The sequence below is a fragment of the Vulpes vulpes genome, chromosome 13, assembly GCF_048418805.1.
Source record: "Vulpes vulpes isolate BD-2025 chromosome 13, VulVul3, whole genome shotgun sequence".
NCBI lineage: Eukaryota > Metazoa > Chordata > Mammalia > Carnivora > Canidae > Vulpes > Vulpes vulpes.
In genome coordinates this window covers 123,082,321-123,108,162 of record NC_132792.1, presented here as the reverse complement: position 1 = coordinate 123,108,162, position 25,842 = coordinate 123,082,321, and the positions used below count along the sequence as shown (strand labels likewise).

The 25,842-nt window shown below is 38.8% G+C and overlaps 1 protein-coding gene across 13 annotated transcripts in view; it reads left to right on the top strand.

Moving 5' to 3' along the window:
- Nucleotides 1-25,842, top strand: part of CNST (consortin, connexin sorting protein) — a 121,736-nt gene that overhangs the window by 41,567 nt on the left and 54,327 nt on the right. For 9 of the 13 annotated variants that reach the window (XM_072732813.1, XM_072732812.1, XM_026003419.2 and 6 more), the window contains one exon: nucleotides 7,879-8,304. In XM_072732813.1, coding sequence (XP_072588914.1) covers nucleotides 7,929-8,304 — 376 coding nt within the window. In that variant the 5' untranslated portion in view covers nucleotides 7,879-7,928. Of the gene's footprint in view, nucleotides 1-7,878; nucleotides 8,305-14,762; nucleotides 14,802-25,842 lie in introns of all 13 variants that reach the window. The other 4 variants (XM_072732806.1, XM_072732808.1, XM_072732807.1 and 1 more) reach the window with 1 other exon arrangement.

Here is a 25,842-nt window from a genome sequence, read left to right as displayed (position 1 = left end):
TTTATTCTCATTGAAGAAATATGAGTATGCTCTGGTTAACTATACTATAGTTACTATAGTACTATACTTTTTTTTTTTTTTAAGATTTTGTTTATTCATGAGAGACACAGAGAGAGAGGCAGAGACATAGGCAGAGGGAGAAGCAGGCTCCCTGCAGGGAGCCTGGTGTGGGACTCGATCCCAGGATCCTGGGATCACGACCTGAGCCAAGGCAGATATTCAACCACTGAGCCATCCATTTGTCTCTGTACTGTACTTTTAAAAATATTTATTTATTTACTTAGAGTGTGAGCAGAGGGAGAGGAGGAGAGAATTTCAAGCAGATTCCCCACTGAGCACAGAGCCAGACGCAGCACTCAGTCTCAGGACCTTGAGATCACAACCTTAGCTGAAACCAAGGGTCACACGCTTAACTGTCTGAGCTACCCAGATGCCCCTGTACTGTACTATTATATAGAAATTGAAGTATTTAGAAAGATTACTGTATGGCTATCTTACTAGTTAGTTTGAATATCCGGAAGTACCCCAAAAAAGAGATGGCATGACCCTCAGTTTTACATTCTGAACACCAATGTAGACAGGTACTTACAAATTGATTTCAAAAGTGTATAGTATTTATTTCCTTCAGTAGCTATTTACCTTGTTTAATTATAGTTATAATATCTTCAGCCAGGAAATGCCTGCAGCATAACTTGTATTATCAGGTAAGAGTCTGGGATGGAGTGAATACCGTGAGCCTTGCATGACTTTGGCTGTGGCACTGTCAAGACAATGTCATAAAGAGCTGTCCTGTAGAAATATAATGTGAACCATATATAGCATTTTTTTCATAGTCACCACATTAAAAAGGCTTTTTAAAAGGTGAAATTAATTTTAATTATAGGGTTTACTTAACCCAGTAGATAAAAATATTATTTCAGCAGAAAATCAATATTCAAAAGTATTGGTGAACTATTTTACCTTCTTTGTCTTCATAAGTCTTTGAAATATGGTATGTATTTTACAAATACAGCACATCTCAATTTGGACACATCTTTTATTAGAAATGCTTGGTCTATATTTAGACTTCCTAAAACTTACAGATGAGAAAGTAGATTGACATACCTAGTTTGTTCTAAACATACATAAGTTTTTCAGTAGCTGAATCAAAACCTGTTTTTAAATTTAAGTTAATTAAAAGTTAAATTAATTAAAATTAAAAGTAAAAATTCAGTTCCTCAGTCTCACTGTGCATATTTAAAGTACTCAGTGACCATATATATGTGATTAGTGGATACTACATTGGACAACATAGGTATAGAATATAGCTCACAGCTGGAGATGTCAGCCAAGGGACCCTGGGTCAGGCTTAATAGTTTAGTTAAATTTTAACTAATGAGGGGAATGATACAAATTAGCAAAAATTATGATATTGAAATTATAGGGACATTTTAATGAAGTTGAAGTTTTATATGTCTGAGTTTCATATGACTGGCATTTTCAGAAAACTATCTGGAGATAATCACAAACTTTTCTGGTCCTTGGATGGTTGTCCTCAGGTTGAGATACTATTAATTCCAAATAGCCACCTTATAGCATATTGCTTATTAGCAGGGTATGAAATCAGCCTAGTGAATCTTGATCAGCATTTTTAAAAATATGAAATAGTACTGAATAGAATGGAGAATGCATCAGAATGTGTTTAGTTTCAAGAAACCTTTCAGTTATATATATATATATATTTTTGTTGTTGTTGTTGTTGTTGTTTTGTTGTTGTTGTATGTACAGGATCTCCGTGCAAAATGAATTCCTTATTCTGGGTTGCAAAATTTTTGAGACTCATTCCTCTGAGGCATACTTTTGATTGCTGATATACTGAATATTGTCTACAGGTACACATATCTAAACAAAGCATTAATCACAGAAGATCTTAGATTTAGCAATGAGATAGAAGTGTATTGGAATATGTGTAGCGAATATGATGGTAAAATGTAAAGTGACATATGTAATCCTCATAATAAACACAACAACATATGCATATGGTGACTTTCTTTCTCAATCCTGAGCTGACTAGTAGTAGCCAAATTTAAATTTGGGATTAATAGAATACCTTATTGGTTTGATAGCTGTCTTTAAATTTTGGGTTGACTGCGAAGGCATCAGATTTCAACTTGGGGTTGCATCTTAACTCTTAAGAATCTCGGTTTCGGGATGCTTGGGTGGCTCAGCAGTTGAGCATCTACCTTCAGCTTAGGGCGTGATCTCGGTGTCTTGGGATTGAGTCCCACATTGGAGCCTGCTTTCTCCCTCTGCCTATATCTCTGCCTCTCTCTCTCTCTCTCTCTCTCTCTGTCTCATGAATGAATAAATCTTAAAAAAAAAAAAGAATCTCGGTTTCTTTCAAAAGTGAAAGTATGAGAATGGCTGGCTGGCTCAGTCAGTGGAACCTGAGACTCTTGATCTCAGGATAGTGAGGTCAAGCCCCACTTTGGGCATAGAGCTTGCTTTTTTTTAAAAAAAAAAAAAAGTGAAAGTATGTATTTAGGCCTAATTTGTATGGATTATAGAAATTTTTCACTCAAAATCTCCTTGAAGTATTATTTTTTTGAGTAGAGAGGAGGGGCAGAGAGAAAGAGGGAAAGAGAGAGAATCTTATGCAGTCTCCATGCCCAGTATGGGCCTGTGGTGGGACGTGATCCCCAGACTCTGAGATCAAGACCTGAGCTGGAATCAAGAGTCTGATACTAAAAAAAAAAAAAAAAAAAAGAGTCTGATACTTAATCGACCAAGCCACTCAGGCATCCCTCCTTAAAGGATTTTAATAAAATAATTGAGTAATACATATTTAGCCATCCCCATAGATTAAGTTTTTAGTTTGAGTGACAAGTGATGCTTAATCTCAGCAGATATCCATTAAGATGTATCAAAAGATGAATTCAAATTATACTTGGGATCGAGAATATTTCTGACAAAATACAGATTTCTTTTTTGTTAGTCTGTGGCTCTAAATTATTGGTTTATTTAAGGCTTCTTTCACAAAGCTTTGTGGTTTTTCAGGTTTTGTCTAAGCCTGACTTGGATATGTTTGCTTGAAATTCTCAGCTGTACAGAGTCAACTTGTCAAGTAGCTTTTGCACAGCATACATATTTGGAATGTGGTTTTCACATGAGAGGGTGGGAACTTGAACTGCACTCACTACCATGCTTTTAAAAGGCAAAATATGCCAGTCAGTGCCGTGTAGTCATTGTAGCTCTTAAGTACAAGGCCCAGGGCTAGATATTGTGAAGAATAAAAACTCTCTGTGGCTGAGTTATGGGTATTCAAGTGGTTTCAAGCTAATCGGACATATCTGCAAAAATACGCAGTGCAGAGCAGTCTTTGTGAAGGACTCTGTGTGTGTGTGTGTGTGTGTGTGTGTGTGTGTGTGTGTGTGGTTCAGAGTGCTAACAAGCAGTACATTATGCCATAGGTCTCTGGAATGGAGACCTCAGGGAGGTACAGTGGAATGGCTTTTGAGCCAGGCCTTGAATAATTGCTATGTATCCAGTCAGAATAATTACAGGACATTGACACCTTGGAAAGACTTAGAGTTGGAGGAAGAGTTAATATTGGAAAGTAGTTTACAAAGTTACCTTTTGAGAATTAAGTCATGTCATCACAAAATAGTAAGAGACAAAATGTCTTGAGGCCAAAAGGATTCTCAACAGAAAAAGGGTGAGCCATATAGGAAATGGTATTTTGTGTGCAGATCTAGCAATTGCTGGGAAAAGAAAGAAGTACTTCCAGGAACTTGAACTTCTGGGTCGTTAGAGATGTGTCCTCTGCTGTAGTGGAGTTTCTTCATCAAGGTATGCCACAGCTGGAGTGAAATACTCCTATCAGTGACTTTCTCCCCAATGTCTACAGAGTGCACAGTGATCAAGAATATGGCCTCAGAATCATAGGTGCTTCATATTCTTTTTAGAAATGGAAGTAAGTTAGTTTAGAAACTTATTAGCTGAATGATGTGGTGAAATATGAAACCTGGTTTCTCTGTTAGTATAAATGGGATTAGGGCAGCCCGGGTGGCCCAGTGGTTTAGTGCCACTTTTGGCCCAGGGCGTGATCCTGGGGACCCCGAATCAAGTCCCACGTCGGGCTCTCTGCATGGAGCCTGCTTCTCCCTCTGCCTGTGTCTCTGCCTCTCTCTCTGCCTCTGTCTCTCATGAATAAATAAAATCTTAAAAAAAAAAAAAAGAATACAGCGTGATCAGGGGCACCTGGGCGGCTCAGTCAGTTAAGCGTCTGCCTTCAGCTCAGGCCATGATCCTGGGGTCCTGGGATTGAGTCCCAGGTCCATCTTCCTGTTAAGTGAGGAGTCTGCTTCTTCATCTCCCTCTCCCCATCCCCCACCACTCATGCACTCTGTCTCTCTCAAATAAATGAATAAAATCTTTTAAAAAAAGAATGTAAAGGAATTATTTAGAAGATAGCCAAGGCTGCTCCTAGTTTTAAGGACTGACATTTTTCCTGCACAGACACATGAATTTCTTTTCACTGTTGCGATTAAGTATACATATCATATGCCATTTTAACGGATTTTCAGTATATGATGCAGTGGCACTAGTAATACCATCGCTGTTTTGTAACCATCACTGCTGCGTTTCCAAACCTTTTCCATCACCCCAGGCAAAAATTGCAACCATTATGCAGGAACTCCCTTTTCTCCCCTGCCCTCCATCTCTCTTGTCTGTTTTCTGTCTCCATGAATTTGTCTGCCATAAAAATTTCATGCAAGTGGAATCATACTGTTTTCATCCCTTTGTGTCAGACTAATTTCACTTGTATAATGTTGTCAAGGTTTTCCATATTTTTACATGTATCAGAACTTCCTTCTTATGGCTAGATAATATTTCCTTGCATGAATGGACCCCATTTTGTTTATCTACTCATCTGTGAGTGATCATTTGGGTAATTTTCACTGTATTAGCTACATGCACTTTATTTATTTACTTGTTTGTTGATTTATTGAAGTATAGTTGACATAAAATGTTACATTAGTTTCAGATGTTACAACATAATGATTTACACTAAGAATGTTATTACTGTGCTACCATGGTATTGTTATCATCTGTCACAAGATTATTACAATATTATCCACTCTATTCCCTATGCTGCACCCTTCATCCCTGTCACTTACTTATAACCGGAAGTTTGCACTTCTTAATCACCTGCACCATTTTCGCCCCTACCCCAAGCCCTTCCTTCTGGCCACCAACAATTTGTCCTCTATATTTATGATTCTGTTTCTGCTTTTTGTTGTTGGTTGGTTGGTTGGTTTGGTTTCTAGCCTCCACATATAAGTCAAATCATATCATACTGGTTTTTTTCTATCTGACTCCTTTTACTTAGCAGTATGCCCTCTAGGTCCATCTATGTTGTCATAAATGGCAAGATTTCATTCCTTTTTGTGGCTGAGTATTATTATGTTGTGTATATATACCACGCAGTCTTTATCCATCTGTTGATCAATGGTTGCTTAGGTTGCTTCCACAGTTGTTAACAGTGCTGTGATAGAAGCGCCTGGGTGGCTCAGTGGTTGAGCATCTGCCTTCGGCTCAGGTCATGATCCTGGGGTCCTGGGATGGAGTCCTGCATCAGGCTCCCTGCAGGCTGTCTCTGCCTCTGTCTCTCATGAATAAATAAAACCTTAAAAAAAAAAAACAAAAAACAATGCTATGATAAACATAGGGGTGTATATATCTTTTCAAATTAGTGTTTTGGTTTTCTTTGGGTAAATACCCAGCAGTGGAATTACTGGATCATCTGATATTTCTATCTCTAATTTTTTGAGGAACCTCCATACTGTTTTCCAGAGTAGCTACACCAGTTTGCATTCCCACTAATAGTGCACAAGTGTTCCCATTTCTCCACATTCTTGTCAACTCTTACTATTTCTTATCTTTCTGATCCTAACCTTTCAGACTGGTGTGAGGTGATATCTCATTGTGGTTTGGATTTGCATTTTTCTGATGATGAGTGATGTTGAGCATCCTTTCATGTTTTGTTGGCCATTTGTTTGCATTTTCATTGCTGTTGTTTTTGGAAGAATGTCTATTCAGATACTCTGCCCATTTTAAATCAGATTATTTGGCTTTTTGGTGTTGTGTAAGTTCTTTATATATTTTGTATACTAACCCCTTATGAGATACAACATTTGCAGATATCCTCTCCTGTTCAGTAGGTTGCCATGTCACTTTGTTGGTTTCCTTCATTTGCAAAGGCTTTTTATTTTGATGTAGTCCCAATAGTTTATTTTGCTTTTGTTTTCCTTGTTTGTGATGATATATCTAGGAAGATGATGCTAATGCTGATATCTAAGAGTATACTGGCTGTGTTTTCTTCTAGTACTTTTATGGTTTCAAGTTTCATATATAGGTCTTTTTAATCCATTCAGAGTTTATTTTTGTGTAAATTTGGTGTGAGAAAGTGGTGCGGTTTTCATTCTTTAACATATGACTGTTCAGTTTTCCCCACAAGAGATTGCCTTTTCTCCATTGTAGATACTTGCCTCCTTTGTCATAGATCAATTGACCATATCACTTTGGGTTTATTTCTGGGCTCTCTATCATGTTCTATTGACCTTTGTCTGTTTTAGCTGCATACATTTTAAAAGTCATTGGCTTGGGTTCTCTCATGACAGTGATCTCAAAGACACTTGATTAAAATAGTAACTATTTTTAAAATAAAAAGTATACTCTAGGATTTATTTTAGGGAAATGATATGAGGAAAATGATACCAAACAAATTTAGATATTTTTATGTTTGCCAACCAGTACTTTTTTGTCTGAATCAAATGAAATATTCCAGTTGCAAAATATGTTGAAAACATCTGATACAATCAGTGCGGGGCTAATGTTTTATTTTGTGCTTTGTTTTCATGTTTTAAAAGAATTGTACTTTATAGATGTGTTTCTAAACACCAAATAAGAATTTATATTAATTTGAAGAATTTTGAAAGTCACTAACATTTTTCTCAGATTACTGGAATATTTGATTCAAACGCAAAATAATGATTGACAAGCAAAGAATTCCAAAATCTTGCTGACATTATTTTCCTTAAAATGTAATATATTTTTAGATGATAAGAGGGGATAAACATGTCTGATAAAAGGTTTGGAATCTATTTTCTATGTCTTTACAATGTTAGAAGGATCCTTGGAACAGATTTAGATTTTCCAAGTCTAAACTAGCCTAGAGTTAATCATAGCCCTCTTTTTTCTTTTCTTTTTTTTTTTTTTTAATTATATAATAGGAATTTGCCGACAATTCTAAGGTACTTTCCAGGGCTTATTTTTAGTGAGTAAATGACATATAGAGAATAGAGTATAATATATAGAGTATAATAGAGTATAAATATATACTACCTGAATTTTTTTCTACATACCTTTTTTATTTACTTTTTCAATATCTTTAAATGTGTTTGTTTCCAAATATTGCTGCTGTTCAGGCAGACAAAGGACTTTTTCAACGTACATTTGTCTGGGAAGTGTCTAGCAATAACATGAGGGATTGATTTTAGCAGATAACCTCATTGAACCATTAATTTATCTCATTAAGGCAATGGTCCCAACATCATGCACAGTAAAATACCTTAGAGAACTTAAAAAACGTATCAGTAGCAGGGCTCCATGTTGGACAAACTCTTCAGGTAATAAACATGCAGCCAGGGGTGAGAACCGCTGTAGTAAAAGCAAGAACCAGGTGAGGTTGGGTGGGATTGTGAGTGGGGAAGAAGTAGAAATGAGCCTTGGTCTTTTCTGTCCTTTCCCTACTTAGAGTAAAACAGCTCAAGAGGAAATTCAAAGATCACTGAGAATCCAGAGTTGAAGCAGCTTTTTTTCTTTTTGTCTTTGTAGATATGGAAAGACTTGATTGAAACTTAAATGGTTCAACAAAAGATGCTCTGATGGATGACAGCGGAACTCCTACAGATAATCTGCAGATAGAGTCACAAGATGGGTGCCATCCTGGTGACGGTGTGGGACGCATAGTGACATGCTTGCCTTCTGCATCGGATGAAAATGAAAATCAGCTGGAGAGGGACGGGCACAAGTGTCTGAGCAGCGGTACCAGCGCCATGGGCAAACCTGATGTGCTTGCCCAGGACAGTATCAACAATAATGAAAACTGCCCACCAAGCTGTGAGGTGGCTGTGTGGGAGAGCTCAGAGGACACTTCCTGTGAAAGCCCCAGGGATGGGCAGGCCCTTGTGGGAAGGGACAGAAAAGTACCTGAGAAAAGAAGCACACGAACCAAAAAAGGCATGACTAAGATACCACAAGGTATTTTTTTAAATTATTTTTTATGCTATTCTTCACCTAAAAATAAACTCTTCTCATTCCATATTCCATATACTTGTATCATCCCAAGAGTCCTGCATCTTGCTTTACTTCTCTTAATATACTCTGGAGCTACTTCTGCAGCAGCATGAGTAGATCCAACTGTGTGGCGTTTCATACACGTGACATATTCCACAGTGTTCCATCCCATGGGTGTGCGTAATTTATTTCACCACTTCTTTACGGCAATTCCCAGTAATTTGCTATAATAAATGTACTGAAATTGAAGTTATTTGTACATATTTTGTTCATTATTTTTTAAAAGATTTTGTTTATTTATTTAAGAGCATGTGCGAGCAGACATGAGCAGGGGGAGGCACAGAGGAAGAGGGAGAAGGTGACTCCCCACTGAGCAGGAGCCCAACATGGAACTCGATCCCAGGTCTCTGAAGTTATGACTTGTGCCAAAGACAGATGCTTAACTGACTAAGCCACCCAGGCACCCCCACATTAAGTATTTAAAATATATATAGTCTTCTTCCTTTATAAATTAGATTATTTTCTACCAGAATCAGCCCTAGAAATTTCCTTCTGTCATCACTGTGGCTCTTATCTCTCATCTGTGAGTTTTTGTGCTGGAACAGTTCAGGGTTTTTTAAAATTTGTTTTGTTTGAGACAGTGAGAGAGAGCAGTGGAAAGGGCAGAGGGAGAGGGAGAATCTCAAACAGACTCTATGCTGAGTATGGAGCCCAACATAGGGCTCGATCTCCCAACGTTTTATTTGTTTGTTTGTTTGTTTGTTTGTTTATTTTTGAGAGAGTGCAAGGTGCTGGTACAGTTTTAAAATCTTTATAGAATCTTTCCAGGTCACTTAGTAAGTGAATAATATGCATTAACATATATTAATCTTATATCAATGATATATCAATGATATATCAGTGTTGAACAGGACATCTAGCTTTCTTTGTATCACTTTGGTTACAAAGCAATTCAGAGTAATTCTTTTCTCTTTTTTTATCTTTCTTTTGTTTTATGTTTGTTTTTTGGTTTTGGGGGGTTTTTTTTGGCAGAGTATTTGTCCTGTGGCATATAGTTTGGCAAAGTTTGGAGCTGTGGACTTTTTTTTCCTTAATCACAGGGGACCCTGGGGCAAAGGCAGCCTGTGGTTATTTGCCATCAGAAACACGTAGAACTAGAGAGTTCTGGCACATCCGAGGCTGAGGCCGGGACTCTGGTGTAGCATGGCCTCACCTCAGCCACGTCTTTGCAGAAGGCTCCAGAGAACCAAGGACAGTGTCTCCTCATCTTCTGCTGCTTAGAAATATAGTCCATTTATCCATATCCAGTTTCTTGTTTTTTTAATTTGGAGTAAAAGATGAAACTTTCCAGTTTCTACACCTTGATCCTTATTTATTCAGTAAAGTGATTTGATAACTTTTTAATGTAGCTCCTTAGTTAGGCTTTCCACTTTTCACTGATCCCTTCATTTTTGCTTTTCTTTAGTATGCTTAAAGAAAATTAAAATAATATTTGAAAAGACATATAGAAAGCCTTTTCTTAAAAGACCTAAAATAAGCAGATGATGTATGTAGTGCTGTTTGTATATAAATTAATTTATCCAATAACTATAATTCAAGAGCAATTTGACTATGCCTCTCTAATGTGTTTTTAAGAACTGGGACCTAGTTGCATATGTATATGGGTCAATCATAGCTTCAAGATTATGGCTCCTTATATTCCTTCTTTCCATGACCTTATTCCATTTGCCGTAGGTGTGATTATAGTATTTAAAGTTATGTTATTTATTAGCCATTGAGCAGATATGCATTTTGAAATATATGATTTATAAAACTTAGGAATAGTCTTTATACAGATTAGCTGTAAAATTATTTTATATATCTTAAATAAAATTAGTTTAAAACTGTAAGAAAATTAGGAGTTGCAAAACCTACATTCAATTACCTCTGGTTCTAGGTCATTTGGTGAGACTTAACCATTTTGTACTTTTGTTTTCTCAAATGTATAATGATAATGTTCATCTGTATATATCTATAAAATTCCTTTCCAAGCTATGAATTCCTTAGATTCCTTTTTTTTTTTTTTTTTTTTTAGGATTTTTATTTATTTAGTCATGAGAGACATGGAGAGAAGGCAGAGTCATAAGCAGAGGGAGTAGCAGGCTTCTCGCAGGGAGCCCAATGTGGGACTCAGTCCTGGAACTCTGGGATCACACCCTAAGCCAAAGGCAAACGCTCAACTGCTGAGCCACCCAGGCATCCCAATTCCTTAGATTCCTGAACAGAGATGGTTTGGTCTAAACTTGATTAAAATTTGGTGATTCACTTCTGTATCCATATAGGGTTTTTTTTTATATGTAAGGTGTACCTTTTTATTTGTACATTAAGTTTTGTTGTTAAATTAAAAGAAGATAAGTTTGGGTGGGCAGAAGGATTTTAAGCTGAGTGGAAAGATTTCCAGGAGAGCAGAATTACTTCTCTCTAGACCTGGAAGGCACCTGGCATGGGAAGCTTTAGGATGGCCTAGGGGCTCTTCTCACTCTACCCTGAGAGATTGCGGAAGCCTATCCTCTTAATACTTACCCTGTCACCAGGTACAAGTGATCATATCTCCCTCAGATCTCTCTGGTTAGTCTGTTTCTCTTCATCTCCACTGCCACCATTCAGCGCCATCATCTTCAGCTGGAGTAAAGCTGCCTAAAGATGTCTCCATCTTGTCATTCCCAAATCCATTTCCTATGTCAGAGCAAACAATGCAGAGTGTCCATACATAGGTATCTAGACATGGGTATGATAGGTCTTCCATTACTGTGAAATTCTAAGATCCTAAGTAAATAAAATTTCAAAATTTTGCAAATGAGTACTTTTCTAATAATAGCTTTTCAAATGTGAAATGATATATAAAACATGATATTCAATTCCAGACCAGAAATAAGTTTTTTATAGATAGGTGTTCTTTCAACAATTAAAAAATTAAAAAAAACATGTTAAGATGAATATATTTACTCTTATGCCTCTATTCCTAGTTTAATTTGTAATAATTTTTCATGTATCTGAAAGCTAGTACTGGAAAAATAGTTGAGCAATAATATTAGGAGATGTCATTTACAGGTTTTTCTGAAGGCAGCACTCTGTTAACCTGCTAAAACCTTGAACTCAGCCTCACAGAAGTCCAGTTACCATTATATTATGAGATTTTCTTTCCTTAAAATAGTTGAATCCCTTTAATATAGTCAACTAAGCAGGGTTTCAAGCTCCATTACAGCAAATTTTCACTATAGTTGAATCTGGCTTGCTTTAAGTAAATACCTTAAAGACAAATGAAAATTAGTCTATAAATTTTTAACAGCTTGGAGCACCTAGGTGACTTAGTGGGCTAACTGTCCAATTCTTGATTTCAGCTTAGATTGTGATCTCAGGGTCTTGAAATCAAGCCCCCAACCCCGTTGAGCTCCCTGCTGGGTGTGAAGCATGTTTGAGATTCTCTCTCTCCCTCTGCCCTCCTCCCCCATTTTTTAAACAGCTTTATCGAGGTATTCACATACCATACACTTCAGTTACTTAATATGTACAATTCATTGATTTTTCGTATATTAACCAAAGCTGTACAACCATTACCACCTTTGATTTTAGAACATTTTCATCATCACACAAAGAAACCCAAAACCTATTAGTGGGCACTCCCCATTTTCCACTGAGCCATCCCAGCCCTAGGCAACCACTAATCTACTTTCTTTCATTATAGATTTATCTCCTCAGGACATACATAAATGTAAATGGAATCGTACAATATATGGTCTTTTATGACTGGCTTCTTTCACTTAGCATAATGTTTTCAAGATTCATCCATATTGTACCCCCACATATCAGTACTTTTTTCCTTTTTTTTTTAAACATTTATTTGTTTGAGAGAGTGTGCACACGCACAGCAGGGGGAGGGGCAGAGGAAGAGGGAGAAGCAGGCTCCCCACTGAGCCCAGAGCTCGACTTAATCCCAGGGGCTTAATCCCAGGACCCTGAGATCATGACTTGAGCCCGAGGCAGACACATAACCGACTGCCTCACTTTATTCCTTTTTATCGTCAATTAATATTCTATTGCAATGGATATACCACATTTTCATTTATCTATTTGCTGATGGACATTTGGACTGTTTCTACTTTTTGGCTATGCTGAATAATGCTCCAAAGAACATTACCATACAAGTTTTTTATGTGGACATATGTTTTCTTTTCTTTTCTTTCTTTTTTTTTTTTTTTTTTTTTTTGATTATGCCTAGGAGTAGAATTCCTGCATCATAAATAAACACTTTGTTTAACTGTTCTAGGATCTGCTGAACTATCTTCCTGAACTATCTTCCACTGTTGGCTACACCATTTACATTCTCACCAGCAACATATGAGGGTTATAATTTTTCCATATCCTCTCCAACACTTGTTAATATCTGATCCTTTGATTTTTTGCTACAGTCTCTCTCTTTTTTTTAATTTTATTTATTTATTCATGAGAGGCACATAGAGAGAGGCAGAGACATAGGCAGAGGGAGAACCAGGCTCCCTGCGGAGAACCCGATGTGGGACTCCATCCCAGAACTCTGGGATCATGTCCTGAGCTGAAGGTAGATGCTCAACCACTGAGCCACCCAAGAGTTCCTCTACAGTCTTTTTTTTTCAGATGTAACTCACATGCCATAAAATTCATCTTCATAAAGTATACAGCTTCCTGGTTTTAATATATTCACATAGTTATACAACCATCACTAGTATGTAATTCTAGAATATTTTATCCTCCTCAAAAGAAATCCTGTACCCATTAGAAGTCACTCCCCATTTCTCTATCCCCCCACCCCACCCCCTGGCAACCATTAACCCATAAATTTTGTGTGGTTATAAAAGACAAGTTCAGATTAAGCTCTGATGCTTGCCATCAAACATACTTTATTTACTCAGTCACCTGAGTATCTAAGCATTTAACCAAACATTTTAGCAAATGGCAGGAAGCCAGAGATAGGCAGCAAATAGAAATTGAGAAAGGAAGAACTTCCAGATTGACTTGCAGCGCTCACTGGTCAATGCCCTGGCTTGTTCCCCTGACGGCCTCAAGGTGGAGGTGGGGAGAGGGTGGGTGACAGGAAGGGCATGAAAGCTGGAGGAAAACAAATTTTGGGAATGCATCTATGGCTGGAGTCAGGTTTACAGAGTGAAAAGAGTAAAGACTTTGGCCCTGCCTGTTCCTACCTCTGTGACCTTTGAAAAGTAACTCCTTTCCCTGAGCCTGTTGCCTTATCTGTAGGTCGGCTGATCCTACCTTTTCTACAAGACTGTCCTTAGAATAAGTGATCCTGTATGCACTTTATCTGTATGCACTTTATCAAGTAGCCAGCCGAAGTTAAGTGCTTCTAGATAGTACTTGTCTTGTGTGTCACAGGATGATTTCTGAGTGCCTCAACCCAGAGCACCATTCAACAAAATTAAGATATTGGTTTAATTTTGACTCTAACACCATCTTACCTCTTTTGCCAGTATCTTTCTTATCTCCTGAGATCTTTTTAATACTCTCTTTTCAGGTTTACCTGTCCCTGCCTTGCTCCCCTAAGGTGTATTCCAAAAATTGTAATTCCAGGGCCACCCTGGCTTAATTTCAGGTATCACATGCCTGCTGGCAAGTTAACTGCTATCTAAAGTAATAACTGGTAATGCTGTAAAAGTAACTGGTAGTGCAAATGCGAAATTTATTTTTGTTTTGTTTTGTTTTCCAAATTTAAATTTCACATATCTGACTTCAGCCATAGGCAGACCTTTATAGTTGGCCCCTATATGCCTAGGGGCATATAGGGATGCCAAATGCCTAGTGGAGTCCGTTGAGTAATGTATATGTTATAGTTTTGGCCAGGATTGATGGGATTGATATGGACTTTGGTGAACAAGACTATGGATACTTACCTAAGAGCATTCGAATTAAAAAGTGTATAGGTGGCAGCCCAGGTGGCTCAGCGGTTTAGCCCCTACCTTCAGCCCAGGGCCTGATCCTGGAGACCTGGGATTGAGTCCCAGGTCAGGCTCCCTGCATGGAGCCTGCTTCTCCCTCTGCCTGTATCTCTGCCTCTCTCTCCCTCTCTCTCTCTCTCTCTCTCTCTCTCTGTATCTCTCATGAATAAATAAATAAAATCTTTAAAAAAAAAAAAAAAACGTGTAAAGGCCTGGTAAAACTTGTCTAAGAATGATAGACTCTGGTATTGATATTTTGGGGTTATAACCCATTCTGTTCATTAGGTAGGTAAATGAACAATTTAACTCGCTTGCAGACTATACACTAAACTTTCAAGATTCTTCAGGATTCTGAAGTCCTGGTTTACCTTATCTTTGCTTCAGCTCTTTTAAATTAAAATTTCTTTAGAAAGTGACCTGCAGAAACAGTATCCTCTCTTTTTACTCTTCCCTCAGGGATTGATCAAAGAAGACAGATCCTATCTCCTCTGAAAGGTAACTGTTGCCTAGGTAACAATAGAATAAAAGACTTTTGATTTACTTAGATTCAAACAATTGTAGAATCAGAAGGGACTTTAAGATTCCTAGCCAAAATTCTCTTTATTTAAAAAAAGCCCCAATATTAAAAGTACATTTAGGTTTCTATTGCTGCCATAACAAATTACCACAACCTTGGTGGCTCAAAACCAACACACATTCATTACCATCCAGTCCTGTGGGTCAGGAATCTGACAGGGGTCTCAAGGTGTCAGCAGGGCTGGATTCTTTTCCCGAGGCTGTAGGGGAAATTGAGCTTCCTTGCCTTTCCGGCTCTTAGGTACTGCATTTCTCAGCTTGTGGCTGCCCTTCCACAGTTTCATAGCCAACATGCAACTCCCTCCGCGTGTAAAGGCCCACCCAGATAATTTAGGATAATCTGCTTTTTTTTAAGGTCAACTAATTAACCAACAACCTTAATCCCATCTGCAGCCTAATTCCCCTTTGTGACATAATGTGACATATTTATGGGGATTAGAACATGAATATCTGTGGGGGCCATTAGTCTTCCACCACAAAAACATTTTAAGATAGACTAAATGATGACTTTATATAAGAGAAGAATTCTTCCCCTTAAAATTTTTTTTTACATTATTCTATATAACCATACAGAGTTACTTAGTCAACAGACATTTATTGAGCATTGTTGTGTATGCAAGGCACTATAACATTGTTGGTGAACCTGCCATTGAGTTTTGTGTGTTTGAGTATGGGAACCAAGTAACTAACAAGTTCAGTCTAGTCATATGGAGTCATTACTGGTACTAGGAGCTGTGGAAATATTGTCCTTGGTGGGTTGTGGAAGGCTTCTAGGAGGAGTTGATGAGATTGGACATCTAAGCTGTTCTGAGGACAAGTAAGTGCTAGCTAAGGAAAGGAAATGGGGATAGAGGGCAAAGGAAAGACCTCAGAAGTAGCAGGCACACTACAGACAAAAGCCCAGAGGATTCTGAGAAGGGAATACCCCATGTTTCAGCAACTCTCAATATTCAGTTTGTCTGGAGCAGAATAGAAGGGAAGAATGAATCTAGGGGGAAAAGTAGAGAGTACAACAGTAGAGAGACTGAAGCTCGAAAGATTAACAAGGTCCAGGTTATAAAGAATTATTGTTTTGTAATAACCAGTCTGGGCCTTTCCAGCAGGTCTGAACAGGATTGATGTGATGTGAGTTGCAGTTTTTTAGAAAGATCGCTCAGTCTACAATGTGGAGAATGGGTTAGAATACTAGAAGATTAGGGGCAGTACAACTGGTTAAGGGGCCTTTGCAATAATCTATGCAGGGGATGCTGCTAGTGGTCCTTACTGAGGGAGTAGCTGTGGGGCTGGAGAGAAGTAAGTGGGCTCAGAGTTATTAAGGGGTGGAATTAACTGGTCCGGGTCATATATTAGGTGTAGAAAAGAGTCCATGATTAACCCAGTTGTGTGGTTTAGGGGACAGATGCATGATAATGCTGCTTACAGAGGGTGGGAATATAGAAAGACAGGGAGCAAGTGTGGGAAGAGGAGGGCAGAAGGCAGTGTGGTGATTTGGAGTCAGGTGTTTGGGATCCTTTAGACATCTAAGTGGGCATGTTGAACAGGCAGTTGGTCTAGATCTCAGGACTGTGATCTTGGCTAAAGATGTAGCTTTGGGAAAGCTAGAAAGGATCTTGAAAATGGCCTACTTTAACCTCTTTTTAAAATTTATTTTAAAATTTACTTTTATTTTTCTAAATTTTACTGGTTAATTTATTGATTTTTACTTACTAGGTCACCAGTTTATTATGAAAGGATATAACTCAGGAACAGCCAGATGAAAGAGATGCATAGGACAAGGTCTGGGGGAAGGGCGGGGAGGTATCCACTCCCTTTCCAGGTGCTCTTCTCTCCCACATCTCAATGTGTTCACCACCCAGAAGGTAGAGTACCTTAATTTTTATAAATATGGAGATTCAGGTTTACTCTATAAAGTGCCTTGTCCATCTCTGCAGGAGATAAGGGGGAAAAATAGGATGTGAACCCATGGCTTCTAGTGAGCCAGATGTGTTTCCTGTGTAGCAGAGTTCTGCTTGTCCTCCTAAACAGTGAGTTTCTCTCGATAGGATTAATAATAATGGCGATGGTAATTCTCCAACTTTCATTAACATTCCACTGTGTAAATATTTTCCAGGCAATAGAAATACAGCAATAACAAGACAGCCGATGCTCTAACCCTCATGGACTCCTCCTGGAGTTCAATGGGAAGGCAAGTGTTAAGTCAAATAATAGAATTATCCGAAGGGTGCATGGTACTTGAAGTCCATGCTGAGAGCAGTGGCTTAGGGCAGGAAGGAACACAAATTCGGTGTGGGGGATGGAGGGAACAGTTTGGAGGATGATGGGCATGAGCTTCAAGTATAGTCTCCTAGGTATTCTGACCACAAATGAAATAGTGGAAAACTTCCATGAACAGCTCAGGTGAGGGTTTGGGGAAACATGTCACCCTCTTCTGAGGATGATCCTAACTTGGTAGCTAGAATGGTAGAAATGTAACCTGTACCATCCTCTAGTCCTTCCAACAGACTGTGCCATTTCCAGGAGCATTGGGAATGGTGTTTGTTGCCATTGAAAACACAAATATGTGGGAAGGGACAGTAGAATATAATCAAAAAGCAGAAAATTGAAGAATTTTACATAGTCTGGTGTTATCTGTTACTGCATTAACAAATATTCATAAAATTTAGCAGCTTAAAATGACACACATTTATAATTTCATGGTTTCTGTGGGTCAGGAATCTGGGTGTGGCTTAGCTTCTTGTCTCTGGCTTAAGTCTCATGAGATTCCAGTCAGGCTATTGGCCAGGCCTGCAGTCATGTCAAGGCTTGGACTGGGCCTGGAGAATGTGCTTCCAAGCTCACTCAGATGGTACATAATCGGCCTCAGTCCCTCCCTGTGTGGCTTACCTCCCAGTACTTTACCTCATGCCTTACACCATGTCAGCTGGCTCTCCCCAACGGTAGCAATGCAAGAGAGAGCACCCCAGTGAGAAGCCACACCTTTTTTTTTTTTAAAGTGAAGTCTATCCCCAGTGTGGGACCTGAACTCAGCTCCGAGACGAAGAGCTGCATGCATGCTCCACTGACTGAACCACCCCCCAAAACACTTTTTTTTAAAGTGTAATTTTAAAAGTGACATTCTGGGGTACCTGGGTGGCTCAGTGGGTTAAGTGTCCAACTCTTGGTTTTGGCTCAAGTCATGATCTCAGGGTGGTGAGATCGAGCACTGGTTCTGGCTTCCCATTCAGCAGAGTCTGCTTGAGTATTCTCTCTCTCTCTCTCTCTCTCTCTCTCTCTCTCTCTCTCTTCCTCTCCCGCCCCTCCCCCCACTCACACACGCATTCCCTTTCTCTTAGGGAATCTTAAATAAAGAAAATCTTTAAAAAAGTGACAGAATGTCACTTTTCCCATGTTCTGTGTTAGGTCACTAGGTCCAGCCCTTACTGGGAGAGGATTCCCCAAGGGCATGGATATTCAGAGGCGGGTCACTGGGGACCTCTCCCAGGTTACTCCTACATTCAGTTTGCCAGGACAGCCCTGTGTCTCCCGAGTATGACAGCAGTCCTGCCAGAAGGTAACGGTACTTCTAGCCACATTCTTTTTGGTCTGAGCGCCTTTCTCTGAGATTGCTGGTGGGACTCAGGAGACTCTGTGGCATAGACAGGCTGGTCAGACAACTTTCTGCTTCTTATCTAGGTATTTTTTTCATGATTTCAGTCATGCTCTGTTAGCTATATAGAAAGATGGTGAAAAAGAAGGGAATTCCTCTCAATCTGGCCTTTCAAATTCTTTCCAGAAACCACCATTCTCCATCAAGTCTATAATGTGATATTCTTATATAAAGAAAAGTTGAGAAATCTGCACCTCCAAAAATGTATATATTTTTCTGCAATTAGACATATATAGTGACACAAGCACAAATGAAGACTTTTGTCTTTATTTTACTAAGAATATTGTGTTACTGTTTTCACAGAACTCAGCTTAATGAAAGCATAAATTCAGGTAGGATGTTTAGGGACTTGGCTTCTCAGTTTTCTACTGCTAAAGTCGAACTTTCCAAAATTGTCCCTTTTGCTTTTTGGATTTTTTGTTTTGTTTTGTTTACTCCAACTGTTGTTTGCTCATAAACTCTACAGAGTACATGTCTTTTTACCTTTATTTATTTAAAATAACTATTTCTGAGCATCATTCACAGAGTCAAAACTAATTAAAAGGGCTTTTTTTCTTGTTTTGTTGTGTTTTTAACCAAGTTATTACATCCAACTGGCTTCTAATCGTGAAAAAAGCATAAACAGGCATTTGAAAAATGTAGCTATATGATCAAAAGTAGGTAGAGGGTATAGCCATACAATAGAATATTATTTGGCAATAAAAGAATAAAGTACTGGGGCACCTGGGTGGCTCAGCTGGTTGAACATCAGAGTCTTGATTTCAGCTCCAGTCATGATTCAGGGTCATGAGACGGAGCCCTGCATTGGACTTTGCACTGGAGCATGGAGCCTGCTTGAGATTCTCTCTCTCCTCCCTCTGCTCCTGCCCCCTCCTCCTGTGTGTGCACTTTCTCTCTAAAAAAGAAAGAATAAAGTACTGACACATACTACAACATGAAAACCTTACCCTCAGTGAACGAAGCCACAAAAGACCATGCATACATTGTATGATTCCATTTATATGAAATATCCAGAGTAGGCAATTCCTTAGAGACAGGAGGTAGATCAGTGGCTACCTAGGGCTGGGAACATTGGGAGAAATAAAGAAATTGGGTGCTAAACAGTATAGGGTTTCTTTTTTGGGTAATAAAAACTTTGTAAAATTGATTGTGGTGATGGTTGCACACCACTGAATATACTAAGCCATTGAACTGTATGGACACTTTAATTATTATATGTCAGTAAAACAGTTTTGAAAAAAGCAATTTGGGGTGGTAGTTGGCTTGGTGATATGAAGAAATGGTTGGGGTGTGGTCCTTTGTCTCTGCAAAATTTACAGATTATTGGCATAATGGAATGTGACAACCTTTTTTGTAAACTGCAAGAAATTCGGCATGTTTCTGTTTTTCTTTTGACTTATTGAAGGTTCAGAGTTAACTCCTGGCTTTCTAAATTTTTCTTTCTTATATAATTCCACTAATTGCAAAGAGAATCTCTGATGTCAGTAGCTTTTAGAGAATTACAGAATATTAAGGGAGGGGAGGGAGGCTTTAAGGAAAATTTAGCAATCCGGTTTCCTTTGGGTGTTTAGGTCCTCCCTCTTCTTCCACAAATAGGCACTTTTTAAGTTTTGAATTTAAATGTATACCTTTATATTTGTTAGAGAAATAAAATACGTGTAATTTCAGTTTATAAGAAGATCATGTTTCTTATAGGCCACATCAAATTTGAGAATTTTGTTTATCCTAGAGAACCAAGGAATATTTTATATTTGATAGCTGATGAATTCAATATGCTTGGAATGAAAAATATGGTAAAATTTAGCCTTTTTGAGATTAGCAGTGCACTTCTAAAGGAAAAATAACATATTAATTGCATTTGAACTTTGGTAGTGCTTAAGATAAAACTTTGGTATTTGTCTGTAGTCATGGATAAAAAGTCTAAAAACTAGCATAATTAATTGTATGCTTAGAGAAATCTTCATTTTTAGTTTTTAGTAAAATGAGTTAAGTATAAAATGTCTAACTAAGCAGACTTCTAAGAAGAAAATTAGGGAATCCAATCCAGCTGGCTGACATATTACACATAATTTAGAACTAAATCCCAGCGATATTTATGTGTACTAATTATGCCTTGAATATGAATTGAAAACAGCCTGGACCACACTCTAGAAAGTGATAGAACTTGAGGGAATAGCTGTGATAGGAAGGGTGTCACTTAGAACTGCTAGTGGGATTATCTGCTTTTTCAATTGACGAGTCAGTGGATGTAGAGACGGGCTTTTAACAGTGCATCTGAGCATCATGGGCATGCGTCTGTTGAACTACCTTTGAGTTTCTTGAAACCCTTTTTCAGATCTGCTGTGTATTTGTAAGTCTAAATATTGAGTTCAGGATATTCAGACAGTTTGTATCTTAAGTGAGCCTTTTATATGAAAGGAGAAAAGAAATAATGGTCTTTGAGTTCAAGGCTGTCTGGCTGGAGGCAGCAGTGCGTGCATATCGAGTTAGGCTTATGATAGATCTAGACAGCAGTTAGGCTGGGCTCATGAACAATCCTGATGAGTAAATAAAGCTCTGCTTCTTTAAGAGCTTTAGCAGAGCAAACAAGCTGTAAAAAGGGCTGTTCCTTCCATTCAAGAGAAGCATCTTTCATGGCATCTACCTGAGAGGAAAATAAGAACATTCTTTTGAAGGTTTATATTGTGCTGTGTAATGCACCATGGAATCTCTACAATGGTGCATTTTCACCAACGCACTGAAAACATTGGTGATTTAGCTAATGCCTGGAGTGGTCTCTCAGCCTTCTTTGAGTTCTGACCCTCTCAATAGTCCTGAAACATTAAGGAATTTTCATAAAGTCCAGTGTCTGTATTTATGTCGTCCTGTCCCAGTATTGACACTGACTGAAATCACCTGCCTGACACTCAGTCAAGAGACCGGTGCTGCCACTTTTAGTGTGTACTAAACACTGGGTGTCCGTCATGTGTCACTTTGTGTCATCCTTAGCCATTCGTTTATGAGGAGTTGGGTCACTTCCTTTAGTCCCAGGGCAGCTTGACTGTGGCCTCAGCTCCCAGCCTCTGCTGTATGCTGTTTCCTCTGAAGGCAGAGGAATGTGTGGGGTGGAGCAGGTGGTAATTGTGCCATGATTACATAAGGTATCCCTTTGACCCCAGGTCAGGTCACAAGGAAGTTGGCTCATTTTCAGATTTATCTCACTCATAACACTAGTATCTAGTGTTGGGGAGAAGGAAGGAATACTTCCTTTTTACAAAGTTTAAAAGGAAGTATTCCTTCCTTTTCATACTTAACTGCTTAGCTAGTGATCAGGGATGTTTAAATATGAGTGCTCTCCTCTCCATTTTTATGCCACTAACCACCTCACAGTGAGGAAATGTAGAAGGAAAAAGGGGCGAAGCACAGAGAGTCTGCCATCAGAACTACATAAAACATTATTAAAAAGTCTTTCTTTAAAAAAAAAGTTTTATTTATTTATTTTAGAGAGACACCTTGTGTGAGCAGTGGGGAGGGGCAGAGGGAGAGAAGCAGACTCCAGGCTGAGCAGGGAGCCCGTCCTGGGGCTAGATCTCAGGACCCCAAGATCACGATCTGAGCCAAAACCAAGAGTCCACCAATCAACTGACTGCACCTAAAAATTATTTCTGATCCATTTTCCAAAATTACGCCCAAGGTATGCATCAGTATAAACAAGTCAGGCGGTTTGAGGAATTCAGTTATGTAATAACTCTAAGAATCCTAACACGAAATCACAGAAATGAAGGCGCTTTTTTCCCTTTTATTGTTTTTTTCCTTTTATTGTTTTAATATTGCAGCAAAATATGTATAACATGAATTTGCTATTCTTTCTTAAGATTTTATTTATTTATTCATGACAGACACAGAAAGAGAGAGAGAGAGAGAGAGAGGCAGAGACACAGGCAGAGGGAGAAGCAGGCTCCATGCAGGGACCCCGACGTGGGACTCAATCCTGGGTCTCCAGGATCACATCCTGGGCCAAAGGCGGCACTAATCTGCTGAGCGACCAGGGCTGCCCAAATTTGCTATTTTAAGAGTACAATTCAAAGTCATTAATTACATTCATAATGTTGCATAACCATCACCACCATTTCCAAAATTTTTATCACTCAAAGCAGAGACTCTGTGAACATTCAGTAATAGCTCCACATCCCTCCTCCCATCCCCCCAGGTAACCTCAGTTCTGCTTTCTCTCTGTATGAATTTCCTGTTGTAGATTTTCATCTAAGTACAGTCAGACAATAATTTGTTTTTATGTTACTGGCTTATTTCACTTAGAACAATGTTTTCAAGTTCACCATGTTGCAGCACATATATACCACATTTTGTGTATCCATTCATCTTCACCTTTTGGCTAATGTGAATAATGCTGCAAGGCGCTTGGGTGACTCAGTCACTTGAGCATCTGACTCTTAATTTCAGTTCAGGTCATGATCTCAGGGTCCTGAAATCAAGCCCCGAGACACGTCGGGCTCTGCACTCAACAGGGAGTCTGCTTGTCCCTCTCCCTCTTCTTCTCCCCGCCCTGCTTGCTCACTCCCTCTCACTCTGTCTCTAAAATAAATAAATTTAAAAATCTTCTGAAAAATGTGAATAATGCTGCTTTGAACATTGGCATACGTGTATCTGTCTGAGTGCCTTTATGCCTGGAAATATACCTGGTTTGTATATATGTACCTAGAAATGGAATTGCTAGATCATATGGTAATAAAGTTTAATTTTTTGAGGAATTGCCAAACTGTCCTCTGTAGCAGCTGCATCATTGTACATTCCTATCAGGGATGCACAAGGGTTCTAGTTTCTCTACATCCTGTTTGTCTGATGATTGCCATTGTTAGGTGTCCACCTCCTAACAAAGGGAGAGAAGCAGGCTCCATGCTATCCACCCGTGGATAGCGATGCTATGGGCTAGAAATACCACCAGCCACTTACTGATATTACTTGAGGTGGCCCCCACAGACATTTCCCTGACCAGACACAACGTTGTGGTTGGACAGGACCTTGCAGTTCTGATTACAATTACAAGACACACCTCAGGGCAGCCCGGTGGCTCAGTGGTTTAGCGCCGCCTTCAGCCCTGGGCTTGATCCTGGAGACCCGGGATTGAGTCCCACGTCAGGCTCCCTGCATGGAGCCTGCTTCTCCTTCTGCCTGTGTCTCTGCCTCTCTGTCTCTCATGAATAAATAAAATTTTTAAAAAATCTAAAAAAAAAAAAAAAAAAAAACCAAGACACACCTCAGTAACAACCATTAGTGAACTTTGAAAAAAAAAAGGGTTGTAATTTATAAGTTTTGGAGGGTACATTACATGCTCAAAGTCACGCAGCAATATCACCTATAGAAAAAGGGAGGGAAAACAGACTGGAGTTTTGCCTTTATTTGGTGGAGGATAGAGCACCTAGGACTTTGTGGGTGAATTTAAAACATAAGAGCAGGAGGGATCCCTGGGTGGCGCAGCGGTTTGGCGCCTGCCTTTGGCCCAGGGCGCGATCCTGGAGACCCGGGATCGAATCCCACGTCAGGCTCCCGGTGCATGGAGCCTGCTTCTCCCTCTGCCTGTGTCTCTGCCTCTCTCTCTCTCTCTGTGTGTGACTATCATAAATAAATAAAAAAAATTTAAAAAAAAAAAATTAAAAAAAAAAAAAAAAGATTACAGGGCCTAAAGGCCCTCCTTATGAAAAAAAAAAAAAAAAAAAAAACATAAGAGCAGGAAATAAAGCACAGGAAGGGAGAAGGGATCAGTCAAATGGTCAGTTATCCAGGTCAACCAGGGCTTTGTGAAAAGGCGAACTACATGGGTGGGTGGCCTGGCTCTTCATCTAGTTGTGTAACTGGCAGCATGTTTATTCCAGACTGGTTTTTATAGGCAAACCAAATGATCAGGCTTATGCTATAGTCATAGTAATGGATATAAACTGGCATCTCGTTGTGGATTTGATTTGCATTTTCCCAGTGGCTTGTGATATTCAACATCTTTTCATGCTTATTGCCCATTTGTGTATCTTCCTTAGCGATACATCCATTCAAGTCCTTTGTTCATTTTTGAATTGGGTTGTTTGTTTCATTATTGTTCAGTTGTAGGAGTTCTTTATGTATTCTAGATATTAATTCCTTGTCAGATTTATGACTTGAAGATATTTTCTTCCATTCTGTGGATTGTCTTTTCACTCACATTTTAGTTTTAACATTCATTCACAGAATGTTTTTAATTTAGATAAACAATTTATCTAGTTTTTTTTCTTTTATTTGCTGTGCTTTTGATGCCTTATCCAAAAAATCATTGGCAAATCCAATGTGAAGAAAATAACTCCCCAATGTTTTTTTCTAAAAGTTTTATAATTTTAGCTCTTTATTTAGGTCTTTGATCCACCTAGAGAGAGAGAGGGAGAGGGACAGTGGGAGAGAGAATCTTAAGCAGGCTCCATGCTCAGTGCAGAGCCCAATGCAGGGCTCCATCTCACAACCCTGAGATCATGACCTCAGCCGAAATCAAGAGTCAGTCACTCAACCAACTGAGCCACCCAGGCACCCCATCTTTGATCCATTTTTAGTTCCTTCTATATATAAGTAAGGATCCAACTTCATTCTTTTACATGAAGATAACCAGTTGCCCCAGCAGTCTGTTGAAAACACTTCTTTTCATATTGGATGACCATAGCACCCTTGTCAAAAATGAATTAACTATGAATATGAGAGTTTATTCTTGGGTTCTCAATTCTGTACCATTGGTATGTATGTAATAGGTCTATCCTTATGCCAATACCACAGTGTGTTTTTACTGTAACTTTATAATAAGTTTTGAAATCTGGAAGTATGAGTCCTCTAATTTTGTTCATTTTCAAGACAATTTTGGCTATTCTGGGTCCCTTTAAATTTTATATGAATTTTAGGATGTTGTCTTCTTTTTTAGCAGAAAACACTGTTGGGATTTTGATTTGGATTACACTGAATCTGTAGATTGTTTGGTGGAATTGCCATCTTTTTTTTAATAATAAATTTATTTTTTATTGGTGTTCAATTTGCCAACATACAGAATAACACCCAGTGCTCATCCCGTCAAGTGCCCCCCATCAGTGCCCGTCACCCATTCCCTCCCACCCCCCGCCCTCCTTCCCTTCCACCACCCCTAGTTCGTTTCCCAGAGTTAGGAGTCTTTATGTTCTGTCTCTCTTTCTGATATTTCCCACACATTTCTTCTCCCAGAATTGCCATCTTAACATTAAATCTTATAATTCATGAGCAGTGCATGTCTCTCTATTATTTTTACCTTTTTTAAAAGATTTTATTTATTTATTT